The following is a 14,657-nucleotide window of genomic DNA, read 5'->3' on the forward strand; positions in this document are numbered from 1 at the left end:
TTCTTTAAAAAAACATATTTTTTTGTTTTTGTTTTGTTTTGTTTTTGTTTTATTTTATTTTTGTTTTTGTTTTGTTTTGTTTTTTGTTTTTGTTTTTGGTTGAGTTTTACAAAGGGAAAGAAAAAACAATAACATTAATGTTTGGTGCATTAAAGTTAAACAGCAAACCATTGACCGGTAGCACTGTTTTCTATTGCATGAAATACCGGTGTCCTATACCAGATGCACCTACGTTGGCCTGGTATACAATCACATGAAAGTGGCAATACGGCAGATTCACTCATTCATCGCTAAATACCGGAAGTGCCTAGAGTAGCCGGTTTCACGTCCCCTGATGAAAATGGTTCCGAGTTATCGTTATTTTATTCCGTATTAACTTTAAATCTAATATATAAAAGGCTACATATCTGTCTGTCCATCTATCAGTCTGTCTGTCTGTATCCATATTTTAAACTCTATCTCTACCGAAACTAAAAGTCGCAGCGCGGCGCTAGGCGACTCAAATGATTGGATTTTTTATGGACCGGTTTTTTATGGGCTTTTAGCCGGTTAAAATCGTTAAACCTTTTGTACATTCATCTTAGTTTATTTTTAATCATTTCATATACGTGTCACGTTGGTACAGTGGTAACGTCACTGTCGGAATTTATCTTGCTTCCAGATAAATTCGACGCTAAAGTAACTAGGCTGAAAAAAAGCATGAAACAAAAGAGGGGGAGGGGGTAAAGAATGAAATATAAAGGTCCTGATTTGAAACGAAGAAGAAACTTTATTTACAATAAGTTGCAAATTTTTCCCTTTGCGGGCATTAAACTTAAACGCCAAGGTAGCATATGAAAAAAGTAACATGCAATGAAAAAATAACAACACTGCTGGTTCTTATAAAGAAGTTGTGTGTATCCATTAACGAATACAACAAGAATATACAAAATAGTAGTATCTCCTAATCACACTCGCATATGAAATTAATTTTAGGAGCGTACTCACAATTGAAAGCCTGTCAGGCACGTGCCTTTTTCTTTTTTTTGTTTATAGTTCTTTTAGAATTTTCCTTCCCTCCATGTTGCATGAAAACCGTAGACACACATGTATTACAGGAGCAAGACCTCGTCGCTTGTTCGGATAGGAAATTCCATAATACCTTGTCACGTAAAAGGTATTTTCTTTAATCCTTTTAAAATAAATACGTGCAGAACCGTAGTCATGTAAGTAGTTTCCAAAAGTCTGTCTCGTCACAGCCGGGTATTAATTTCTTGCCGGGTTTACTTCTTTGAGGGAGGGCTCGTCAAAATTCCATTTTCAGCGCCGGGCAATGAACACGTTCACTCTCCACGACAGCAGAATTTCAAAAGAGCACGAAATACGCGCTGAGCTCGTGACGTCATTACAGAGCTAGCATTTCCCTTTTCTCCAAATTAAAGGGAGTTTCTTACAAACCGAAAATATACGAAACTAAAATCATAATAGACACAAAATACAAAAAATCATATATAAGAACCAGATAAAAAAATAATAAACGTAAACGGGGGGGATGCACCATTATTGGTACAAAAAAATTCCAACATCACCGGCTTTGCATGCTACAGTTTTACTTTCGGTTTCGATTCTAGCTGATGGCACCCAAATACTTTTTTTTTCACTTTTGAAATCACGGTTCTATAATAATTATATACGAAGTTTGGTCAAATTAAAATGCTATGTTTAAACGTATTTTATGTCAGGGCAAAGCCGCGACCCCCCTCCCCGCTAGTTTAATAAATAAGAATATCCGTAAACTGTTTTGTCATTAATATGTTTATTTATTTTTATGAATGCATCACATTTGTTTTCTCCTTTATAAAACTCCCCATGTCTCTGTCTTTCTGCCTCCATTTTTACAATTTGCTTTGCTCGGTCGTAAAATAAGCTTGAATATAATATTTTAATTTGTCCAGATTTCGATATATATTATTATAGAGTCGTGATTTCAAAAGTAAAAACAAAAAAACAAAAACTGTAGCACTCAACCGTTAATCAGGCTCATAATAGACTTAAAATATGATTCATATCCTTATCAAAATAAACAGACAGACAGACAGAATTGCTCCTTTTATACGTAAATTTGTGTCTATGTTTGTCGTTATCAGTCGCGCTATCTGATAGGACGCCAGAGTCGTGAGAATCTTTATCTTATTGTCATGGTCTATCACGCTTCGATTTACAACCTCTGCGTCATCTTTAATAATGCGATTATTTTATATGGATCGAAGTAATTTGGGCATAGAAGAATTAACATCATATATTTATTCATGTAGCCATCTTTATATATATACTAGACTATTCGTGACCCATTGGGTCAGTATATGTTATAGCTAGCTATAGAATAGTGAGTATACAGAATTAATCTATAAACGCGCAAAAATTGAATGCACGCGCGCGTGAAAACAATACGCATGTTCGCGCGCACATAAAAAAATTGAATGCACATGCGCACGAAAAAATCACGGCGACCAGTGTAAAAAGTACGGAATATATTGGATGATAAAGGTCTTAATATCATTGCCCTTGGATTAAATGAAAAATCCTTTATATAAAAAGGGCGTAATCCGTTGAAAAAAAATTGAAAATAAAAAAATTCAAGGAGGGAATGTGCATTGTACAGGTCCACCCTAGTTGTGTGTGTGTGTGTGTGTGTGTGTGTGTGAGTGTGTGTGTGTGTGTGTGTGTGTGTTAAATATATATATATATATATATATATATATATATATAATTTCTTTTTGTTTTATTTTACTTCAGTCGAAGTTCTCAGAAATCAAGGGGCCCGCAACCTGGAGCTAACACTTGAACTCTATATGAGATACATAGATATTCGAATGTTCCATTTAAGTGCTTTATCTCTCAAACACTGAGTTAGTAAAGAAATTGAGAACATAATTTTCCTCTCCCCAATTAACCATTTTTATACATTGTAGTATATCTTTCATTTTGGTCTCTTGGTCTTACTGGATTCCAGGACAAGAATTTATCTAGTCTGGTGGAGTATCCAGCTTCGTGCTATTACTTGAGGTAATATCACTTGGAGAAGGTGCACCATTCCTCGGAAAAGCTGTGGAGTAGCCGTAGTGAGGAGATCTTATTTGGGCTGCGAATACTATGTGATTTTGAATATTTGGTCAGGGTTTACTTCTATGGAAAAAGTATCCTCATGCCAGATTTTTCTGACAAACCCCTGTACAGAGAGACCTTAGACACTCGAGGATAGTGTCTAGTAGGCAATCAAGTTCTCTCCTATCCTATAATTTTCAGAACGTGAGAGATTGTATGATTATTTCCATAATCATTCAACATCGAACCTCACAAGTGCAATTAGAGCATTCGAGTTTTGCCATCATTTGAGCTCATCAGTTTGACATACCCGAACTTGCGATTCGACACCCGAGCCTCTTGCATGCAGGGCGAGTACTCTGCCACATGAGCAACTGCGCAAGAGAAGTCTATTAACTGACACAGATCAAGTAAACCGGGTGAGTACAGAAAATGATCGAGAATGCTAAGAAAAAAAAGGAAGGCTGGAATCTCAGCTGCAGCTGCGAGGCATTTGTAAACAGTTTGACGCCCGAGGAAACGTTAGCAGTATAAATCTTGTGCGTCAGAATCAGGGTCACTGGTTAAAATTATTTTAAAATATTGTTACTGGTTTGGTAGGCAATATTATTAATTGTAGGTTGTTGAGTTTTTATGTAAATAGCTTCGAGTATTTTTAACTATTTTAAAATTTACTTCGAAATGTATTACTTGTGTATTAAATAAGAGGAAGGGGCAGTTATATTTTTGTGGATGTTGATAAATTGAGCAAGAATTTACAAGATGCACGGTGAGACGTCGAGGTATGGTAATGATTGTAAAACAAGTGTAGCTATGAGCTTCAATGTTTATTGTGGAAGTTATGTGCTTTCAAATATAAAACAAGCTCATATCAATAACGGATTTCCTAATTATATCGTTTTAAAACTTAAAATAAGTGCCACAAATAATAATAATAATAATAATAATAATAATAATAATAATAATAATAATAATAATACCAAACATCACGACTCAAAGTATGTTTGCATATACTACTGTAACTAAATGAAACCAAACTGCATACATATTTCCACTTGACAACAATAATAAAATTAGACACATTATTTGTTATCAGAGATTTAGGACTACAAATATTATGATAAAAAAATAACAATGCCTCCCCAGCCCTGAAAATATTAGAAAGAACCAATAAGTTCAAATGCCGTTTCACTTTTATAAGAACTGATCAGGCTAGCCCGAGGATGAAACGCTAAAAATTCTGTGTAGTTTAATTGATACTTATTTTTTCCAGAACTTACTACCCAGCTTTACTCAATTACTGAGCACTTTTGAGATAAATACTGAAAATCGACACATAAAATTATATATATATATATATATATATATATATATATATATATATATATATATATATATATATATATACTAGCAAAAGTATCCGTCGTTGACTGGGTTCAAAAACAGCCTACAGAAAATGGACTCTGATTTATGAAAGTATGATAAGTTATCAAAAGAAAGGGTTATAAAGATATAGCTTCGAATTTTGGTGTATCAAAACCAAAGCAAAATATGATGAAAGTAAAAATAAAATAGATAAACCCCATAATTTATTATACCATACCTCTCCACACTGAAACACTTATCACAATATTTTGTGGATCTATATTAAAAAAACCTTGTTAAACTTTGTGACATATTTCCATTCTATTGAGGTCAGGCGCGAACGAACACCCCATAATTTTATTATACCAAACAGAAACATTATCATCAAAGTATACATACACAGATAGATATGAAAAGTCTTTATTAAAGTTTTTGCCTATTTCCATTCTATGGAAGCTAGGCGCGAACGCAGACCCCCCAATTTTATTATACCATCCCTATTTAAGTTAAAACATACTTATCAAAGTATTATTATGTACATCTATATTAAAAACACTTGTAAACGTTTTTTTTTTTAATTTTTATTTCCATACTTTGTGGACCAGGCGCGTACGCAGACCCCACAATATTAATGAATCATCATTATGCCAGATCAAACATACCTATTCCTGTGTCTCGATACATCTTCTATCATTATATGTGATCAGTTTTCTATAATAGTCAACCATATAGGAGCCTATTCGTGACCAGTTCGTGGTACTTTTTTCGTGGTACTTCAGAATATATATAATAACTTGGATTTTTTTCGTGGTACTTCAGTCCTAATAAGAGTATAACCGAACACTTCCTAAACTAATATTTCACAATTACCATTTCCAGTATGTCTTAGAGTGCGTTTCACGAAACTATGCGTAAATGCTTTTCGCGTTTACAAATCATTACATTTATTCACAACAAACTGATTCTCTCAAATAAATTCTCCAACAAAACATTAGCAACAACTTTCACTCACTAACTATTTACTACTCACACACTCTTTAACACAGGGTCTATCCTTAATATAAAAGAAATTCTTTGAAAACACGTAAAAAGAATTGATATTATTCTCTTACATATAATACATAGACATCTAAAGAAAATAATCATCCCGTTTCTAAGAACACGGATACATAGTTTAACAATATGTTAAACTATTTAAATAAAAAACAGAATGTCGACGTGGGTTTTATAAATAAAGCAATCATCATCATCATATCATATGAATCTCAAGATTCTAAATTTTTTTTTTTTACAAAGGAGTCATCACTTATCAAGGCCCGGAGGCCACTCGAGGATAACGGTTAATGACTGTACAGTAGTCAATGGGAAAATGTTGTAGTAATCGTTAGTAGTGGCAATTTGGTAAATTGGATTACTTAGTGGGAATGGATCATCAAGAACTTGTTTGCGTTAGACTTGAAGGCAACCAAATTTTAGTCAGTTGGAAAGCAGGAAAACAGAACAGAGTTCCACAGGCGTGCAGTTCTAAGAAAGAAGTTTTTGTTTATGAAATCTACGTTTAGGTTCAAGCACAGATAAAGAGTGGGGAAATTATTGATAGTGGTTTCAGCTAGACGGGTGTTTTTCGTGAAAGTTAGGGCAGGCGGTCATAGATTAGAACTCAGACGAGCACTTGCCATGAAAATAACGATAAAGCATAGACAGGCTCGCAACGTCTCCTTTGTGGAAAAGAGGTTGCAAGGAAGAGAAAAGGGTTTCTCCACTAGGCTCCAAAGTCTATTGGTTTCCCCGATAATTTTCTAGTCAGAATTCTTTCTTGAAAAGCATTGGATACTTACGGGAGGAACCACGAAACAGTTGCCAATATCCTAAAAAAAGCGTTGTTGTGTGTGTTTTTTTAATCAACTGGATTCGAACTTGGAACATCCAGGTCGTCAGTCGGTGTCGTTAACAACTAGACACAATCACCTACTAATAAAACAGTGATTTCAGTTCAGTTATTTGTCATTAATTTGTTGTTTTTATTTCCTCTAATAATTTAAATTAAAGTAAATTTGGCGTTTCTGAATTTTAGAGATGAGGATTCGTTATCCGTTTTATTTGGATTCATCGGACTACTGTTCTCATCAATGGTTAGAGTACTTAGAAAAATTAATTGTAAAAAGTGATATTCTCCTGAAGGTTGAAAGTCCAATCCACAATGTGGGCGAGCGAAAAATACAGTTGCAATTACTTAGGACCTCTATTCAGTCATGGCTGACAGAACAAGGGCATTTTACCCCTGTGAAGTAAATTCCGTCAAAATTACCGAGTTTGACAGAAAAATTCCCAAGTCCGATACTATATACCTGAAGAAAGTCGGAGGTTATATCGACCGAAAAGTTGTGAAAATCACACTCAAGATGAGAACAGTAGTCCGATGAATCCAAATAATACACTGGGTAAAAAAAAAACGTCAGGGGTTTCTCAGCTGATTTAGACTAATTTTGGTGTTCTGAGTCCGAATATCACATTGATTTTGCTCTATCAGGTCAACTTTTTGAGATACAGCCATAGGCCTACCTGGCGAGCTATACATATGCTAATATCAGGGGTTTTGAGTTCAATAATATTTTCTCTTGAAGAATATATCGAATTACAATGCACAGACACGAACAATATTATAAATAATTAATATATTTGTGTTTATCGTGTATAGAATTTATTTAATATATTTTTGTGTGAATTTAGACTAACGAGGCTTATACTTTAGCAAATTTGGGTCATTCTTCCCAAGGGCTCCGTAGTGACAATATTACCTCTTAGATTCTCACATTCTCATTACCTTAACATTCATTGCCTTTGCAATGAATGTTAAGAGAAATTAGTACAATTATGGCATATTCAGTGGCTATAAATCGTAGTACTAATTTATTAACTGTCTATGTTTCTGTATGAGCGTATTTAAAGAGCGGTAAACGGGAGATTCAGCTTATATTTGTTTATTTTCCTTTTTCGAATTCATCGGGTTTTTAGAACAATAAAGGGAATTCCACAATTCGCCAATCAAATCAATACGTGTCTCACCATTGCTCCATAGGAATATATAATTAAAATATAATTCAAAATTTACTTAATTAACCCTTAGCCAATCAAATTGATTCTAAATTCCATTGTCTGACACTCAGCTGCATCTTTCTTTTTTCTTTCAGTTTATTGTGATGGCTTCGGCGCGACGGTCTTGCAGGAATAATCCTGACGTGTTCTGCTACATCTGTAGAGAATACACGCTGTCAGGGGACAGGAAGAACATCACAATATTTGTGAAGCGCGCCTATGTGGCTTACTTTAAAGTCAAGCTGGGTGACCAAGATAAGTCCTGGGCACTGCACACGGTGTGCAAGACGTGCGTGGAATACCTCCGGCGGTGGACGAAGGGAGCGAAAACTTCACTGAAGTTTGGAATTCCGATGGTTTGGAGGGAGCCGTTTGACCATGCATCGGGTTGTTACTTCTGTGTCATCAATACTACTGGCATCAACAGCAAGAATCGGCACAGCTTCCAATACCCCGACCTTCCATCTGCCCACCGTCCAGTGGCTCACTGCGAAGAAATTCCTGTACCAGCGTTCACACAGCTTCCCGACAGCGACAACGAAGCCACCACTACAGACGAGCAAGGGTATACAGAAGAGTTCGAATATGAAGCACAAGATGGCCCGCAGCTCTTTTCACCATGTGAGCTTAATTATCTGGCTCGGGATCTCAGCTTGTCGAAGACTTCCTCCGAGCTGTTGGCCTCCAGACTCAAAGAGAAAAATCTACTTGGCAAGGACGCGCGTATCACTTTCTTTCGTAGAAGACACGAGGACTACATGGGCTACTTCTGCCAGGAGGAAGACCTCGTGTACTGCCGAAATATCGCCGGTCTTCTTGTTAAACTCGGCACTCCTCAATACGATCCGATAAATTGATGACTCTTCATTGACAGCGGCAAGCGCTCTTTGAAGTGTGTGCTCCTCCACAACGGGAACCAGTTCGCCTCAATCCCTCTTGCGCACTCCATAACTCTCAAAGAGAAAAATGAAGCAGTGAAGTACGTGCTCGACAAAATCCAATATGAGCAGCACAAATGGATCATCTGCGTCGACTTAAAGAAGGTAAACTTTCTACTTGGTCAGCAGTCCGGGTTCACGAAGTACCCATGCTTTATATGTATGTGGGACAGTCGAGACAGAGCCCAGCATTATGTAAAGAAAGAGTGGCCGGCGCGAGAGTAGTAAGTACCTGGGGCGAGAAACATCATAAACGAACCTCTTGTTGACCGGGAGAAGATATTGATCCCACCACTACACATGAACCTTGGGTTGATGAAAAGTTCACGTGCGCTCTGGACAAGGATGGGAGGTGCTTCAACTACCTGTGCCGAGTCTTCCTCGACTGACCATTGAGAAGCTGAAGGCCGGCATTTTCGATGGCCCACAGATACGGCAGCTTATAAAGGACACAGAGTTCCAAAACTCCATGAACACCCTAGAGTACGCCGCGTGGAAATCGTTTGTGCAGGTGGTGAACAACTTCCTGGGGAACACAAAGGCAGCAAACCACGCCAGACTCATCAGCAGCATGATAGAGGCCTTCCAAAACTCGGGTGTTTGATGAGTATAAAGATGCACTTCCTGTTCTCACACATGGAGAAGTTTCCTGAAAACCTTGGGGCGATGAGCGACGAGCAGGGAGAAAGGTTCCATCAGGATATGCACCAAATGGAGGAGAGGTGCCAGGGGAGGTGGGACGCAGTCATGAAGGCAGACTACTGCTGGTCGCTGAAGAGAGACAACCAAGCAGCTGCTCGAACACGGGAATCGAAGAAACGCCGATTTATGCCGTGAATTCTGAACTTTTGTGTCATGTAACGCTCATACTTATACTAATATTATGATAATTATGCTTATCAAATTTGATGGACTAAATAAAAACTGAATGAATTTGGATACGTTATTTTTATTTCTTGAGGAAAATGGAAAAATCGTCAGGGGGTTTCTCAGCTGATGATCCGCAGAAATTTTTTTTTTTTTTACGAAAAATCGATTTTTTTATTAAATTCTATTAAAAAAAAAAAACCTGACCTGATTGAGCAAAACCAGGGTCATTTTCTTACTCAGAGCATAAAAATTAGTCTAATTCAGCTGGAAAACCCGGGACGATTTTCAAAACATATTTTTTGTTACCCAGTGATATGAATAAAGTAAATTTATTTGGAAAATAGAAAGAAAAATACAAGCAAAACAGGTTAAAGCTATTTATATCCACATACTCATAAAATGAAAAACAAAATGCAGCACTAACTCTAGCGCGAGTTTAACCGGCTTCCTCCAAAGAAAAATGTTTAATGGAAGTATGAAATTCACAAGTGGTCCCCAGTCGCATGCATATCCCCATTAGAGAAGATGCCGGCTTTAGACTTTTGCAATTCTTGCAGAGAGCTATCGACGTCCACTAAAGACAGCGCCTTGTATTCCGAAATTCGCCTCTCATTTTCTATTCCCAAATTGGTCACCCATCTGGTGGTGACCAGGCTCAACGTTGCTTAACTTCGGTAAACTGACGAGAACCGATGTGTCAACGTGATTATGCCGTATATCAATCCACATACATTAGAAATGTTTGTCTAAGGCCGCTATAAACATGGATATTGTAGTAATCGTCAAGACATTATCTGACAGGTTGTTCCACAGAGCATAAATACAGACAGAGAATCCTGCCCTTCTCCTATTGAGCTGAAAGTGGCGGTGGTACATCTTGTGTATTAGAAATAAAGCATGCGTGGAAACTAGAGTTAGTTTTGTCATTGTTATCGACAAATTCCAAATAAATAGGGTCCTGGATATGACCTTAAACTATATCCGATGGTGAGGCCCCAGTTTGCAGGCCTTAGGGAGTGTGGAGCCACCCTTTAATTGGCATTACTCCCAGGTCCACTCTGACCCGGAGTGGTAGCACCTGTTAGGGTCCCAACTATGGGTTAAATAGAATACGACTTAAAAAAAACAAATATACTATATTAAAAAATCGCTCTTCAAAATCACCAGATTCGGCATTAAATAACCTGAAAAGGGTTGATATGCCGTAAAACAAAACAACCAACCAACCAAATAAATAGGGATTTGTATGTGTACTACTAGGTGTGTCCTTTAGATTAAGTAAGTTAATATTAGAAGTATGATATGTTATTAATTTGCAGGTCCCATCTACCTATTAATATTTCCGGCTTTTTTTTTTTTTAATTCACCCCAAATAAGGCATATTGCCACTAAAACGTAAGGGGTTAGTGTGATAGAGGTTAAATTTATAGGGGCAATCTGGGTGGTAAGTTGGGTATGTTTGTTTTCATTGCATACAATGTTTGTTTACATTACATACAAATTTCTATATGTTGTTATGAACGGGGAAACAAGGAGCAGGGCGGAAAAAAAGAAGCTATAATATCTCCTGGCACCTATAATAAAGTAATGGGATCTTGTTGTTAGTTGCATTGGTGTGTTTTTTTTTAGGTTAATTATATTTTTGCCACCACTTACCAAAGCTCGAAGGCCATTTGAGAATAAGGGCTAATGAGTGTGTACGGTGGTCACTGAGATAACATCTTAGTGGTCAATAGTGATGGAAGTTGCGTAGAATTTGATTATTTAAGGAGAAACTTCGACAAGCACTTGTTTACATTGGATTTGAAAACGACCATATTGTAGTCAGCTGGAAAGCAGTCTAACGAAAAAAAATTCCACAGGCGAGCAGTTCTAGGAAAGAGGCTTTATTAGACAGACGTGAGAATGCTAATAGATAGGTAACAGACAATATCGAAGCCATAGAAAGACATTCCGATATATTTAAATAAATAAATTTGAATAGATGTAATGCTACGTGGTTCCCCGTTCGACAATCGCCGACCCCCAACGCTGTGTGTCATGGATTTCTTTTTCTACATCTTCTCTTCTTGTTGTTGTTCTTACATTAGCGACTGTCGAGGAGAGGTGGCGTGCACGGGCTCACAAGTGTAAAAAAAAACATAAAATCAAATAAAGGACAAACTCCAACACATTCTATAAACTGTGTGTACCGTTTTATTGCGGATTAGTAAAATATCAATATTTTACTAAATATACGTCAAAAAAAAAAAAATTAAAATTGTATCATCAAAGACTTCTTTAAGGTTTGTTATTTTCCAAAATTTTATTCAACTTTATGCAATATTCACAAAGTTGTGATATTTTATTTATTATCAAAGAATTTCCACTCTCCATCGCTTTATTGCAGGTCTCTTAAAATGTTGTTTTAGAGCAAAAATACAATGTCTAATCATGAACACTTTACTTTTTATCATATTTTTCTGTCAAAGAATAATAAACAAAAGCACATCCGAGGTGGTAAGCCTCAAATAAAGGCTTTATTTATCGACATATCCAACATTTTTTAAATAACTTTAAACAACCTTTTGTTCACCGAGGAAGTAACTTGTTTGTTCACCGAGGAAGACAATTTATGACTCTGGCCATATCAACTATTTTTCTACACTTCTCTTGAACTAAATTGCTCTCTCCATCATAAACCCATTTTTTCAATATTGACCAGAGATGTTCAATAGGCTTAAGGTCTGGAGAACACGTTGGCCAAGTTATGAGTTTCTCCAACGAAACTCATAGATTCAATGAAGGCTGCAGTCGCACTAGAAAATGGGATGGTGCATTGTCATGCATAAAAATCATTTGAAAGCAAAGTGACAATGGTAGGTCATCTAGCCATGGTGACAAATGATTATCCAAAAAGGCTGTGTACGCATTGCTGGTAAGCTTTACACCCTCTGGCACTCGGAATGGTCCAACCAATTTATCCCCAATGATTCCCACCCAAAACATGATGCCTCCACCTCCTTGTTGGCGATAAACTCTGTAAGGGGTCAGAGTTCCGTTTAAGTTCAAAACTTTGGCCCACCCATCCGGACCGTCAAGAGTAGCACAGGCCTCATCCGTAAATAGCACACATTGAATTCCATTTTCATGTAATTCTGTGCCCAAGCAATTCGTTTTTCCCTATGTTGTTTGCTCAATGGAGACCTTGGAAGAGACTAAACGTTCCTTGCCATCTCATTTAACACATTTGCATCGGGCCTGCCTGGATCTTGGAGCGATTCCAGCTCTTGCAAAAATGGAAGCACTGTTTCTCTTTGAGTCTCAGTTGACTTCCCTACGAATTTTCCGAATATTACGATCTTAAATGTTTCTTCCGATGCTCTTATCCTTTCTGTTGGGGTTGTTCACGAATAAAGCCAGCATTTTTGGATCTGTTTCCAGCTCTGTGGCTAAATCTTTGATGCGCAATCCTTTTGCGAGTCCAGAAACAATCCTTTGCTTTCCAATGACTTTCAAGCGCCCACTTTTTTTTTTTGTATTATAAGAGACGTGAAATAAAGCGATAAACAATATAAATTCCTTGATAATTGTTGTGGTTGCAAGGTTGAACAATAATTAGTAAGGAAATAAAATGAAGACGCAAACAACAAGATAACGCAATAATAAGTGTATTAAAGAAAAGGTATATTTACAATATGTACAAATGACGGTGTCGAATCAGAGAGTCTTGGTGGGAGGACATGTACGCTCTTCGGCGTCACTTCCGGTGGATTTTGAGTAAGACACACCAAGGCCAACCTAGGCTTGCCATTTATAGTGTTATGTTATTCGCATATGCAAATAAGTGGTTGCCACCACAACACCCCCCTCCCAAGATTTGAAGTCACACAGATTTCAATATCTTTTTCTTTTTGGGTTTACCATTAATGGTTCATTCACTTTTCTTTTCCTACCTGATCTTCGAGGTTCAGGTGCATTTTGAGGCGGTTCCAAATTAAAAGATTCGTATATGATATCTATGGTGTCCTCCTCTACGACTGTTGTCGTATCATCATCATCTTGGATATGACGTTTTTTTATCTGATTTAGGTGCCTTTTATGTATATTCTGTGGACCTTTAATCATGTATGTACAATCACCAATGCGTTTATCCACTACTCCACATTCCCAGTAAGATGTGTTATTTCTGTAGCACTTAAAATATACTCGATCTCCCGAGTTATATTTCTTTCTTCTCGTGTGTGTAGTGTTTCGGATAATTGCCCGCCTTGGCAATAGTTTGTCAAACGCTGATTTTACCTCTCTGGCAAACATTAGATCAGCTGGTGATATGTTTGATGGTGTACTAGGATGTGGTGTAATCCTATATACTTGCAAGAATTGTTGCAAAGCTTTTTCTGTTGGTGTTCCAATGGATTTCTTTAACGCTCGTTTTAGCGTGTCCACGAACCTTTCCGCGAGGCCGTTCGACCTTGGATGATACGGCGGAGTCGTGATGTGCTTCACTCGGAACGTGTCGCAAAATTCCTTAAACTCTGCGGATGTGAACTGCGTTCCGTTGTCAGTGACCAGTGTGTCTGGTACACCGAATCTTGCAAACAACTCGTGTAGGAACCCTATTGAGTTGTTCGTTGTTGGATTCCTGCAACGCATTACCTCCGGCCATTTTGTGAAACTATCCACTACAATTAAATAATAGTTTTCACCTACTGGACCAGCGAAGTCCATGTGGATTCTCGACCATGGTTGGTCGGTTTTCGGCCAAGGTTTGTGTACTATATGTGGAGATTTTGCCGCTAACTGGCATCCTTTACATTTATCAATTGTTGTCGCTATGTCAGTGTCCATGTTACGCCAGTACACGTAGCTTCTCATTAACGACTTCATTCGATTTATCCCCGGATGTCCTGTGTGGAAATCTCTTAACATCCTATTCTGCAATGTTTTGGGCATTACCACTCTCTTGCTGTACAGTAACACATCGTCACATATGGAGAAAACTTCCTGCACCTTTGTGTCCGTTATAATTTTCTCTTTTATGTCCTTTATATATTCGTCTTTCTCGGCTTCCCTTTTAATGTCCGACAAAGTTACGGGTAGTTCCTTAATGATGTTTGCTACCATATTTTTTACTTCAACATTTGTCCGAATTGCTGCAATGACTGATTCTTCCAGATTGTGTTTCTGTGGTATCAGTCTTGACAGTCCATCCGCATGGCAAATCTTTTTTTGATGCTAGATGTTGTAGCTGGAAATCGTAGTTAAGTAGTATTGTACCCCAGCGCAGCAATCTATTTGCGGTGTTTACCGGCAATCCTTTTT

General features: G+C 37.4%; 2 protein-coding genes across 7 annotated transcripts in view; one reads left to right on the forward strand and one right to left on the reverse strand.

Annotated features, from left to right (window-relative positions):
- The window catches only part of LOC145245832 (uncharacterized), a 34,653-nt gene extending 25,251 nt beyond the window's left edge, over positions 1 to 9,402 (forward strand). The window contains exon 2 of the mRNA XM_080107485.1: positions 7,641 to 9,402. Within this exon, the coding sequence (XP_079963611.1) occupies positions 7,650 to 8,402 (753 nt within the window). The 5' untranslated portion in view covers positions 7,641 to 7,649 and the 3' untranslated portion in view covers positions 8,403 to 9,402. The remainder of the gene's footprint in view (positions 1 to 7,640) is intronic.
- LOC145245831 (uncharacterized) overlaps positions 1 to 14,657 on the reverse strand; it is a 201,426-nt gene that overhangs the window by 140,420 nt on the left and 46,349 nt on the right. The gene's annotated exons all lie outside the window — the stretch shown is intronic.

The sequence above is a fragment of the Euprymna scolopes genome, chromosome 23 (genome assembly GCF_053919585.1).
Source record: "Euprymna scolopes isolate OS-2025 chromosome 23, ASM5391958v1, whole genome shotgun sequence".
In the NCBI taxonomy this organism is placed as follows: domain Eukaryota; kingdom Metazoa; phylum Mollusca; class Cephalopoda; order Sepiida; family Sepiolidae; genus Euprymna; species Euprymna scolopes.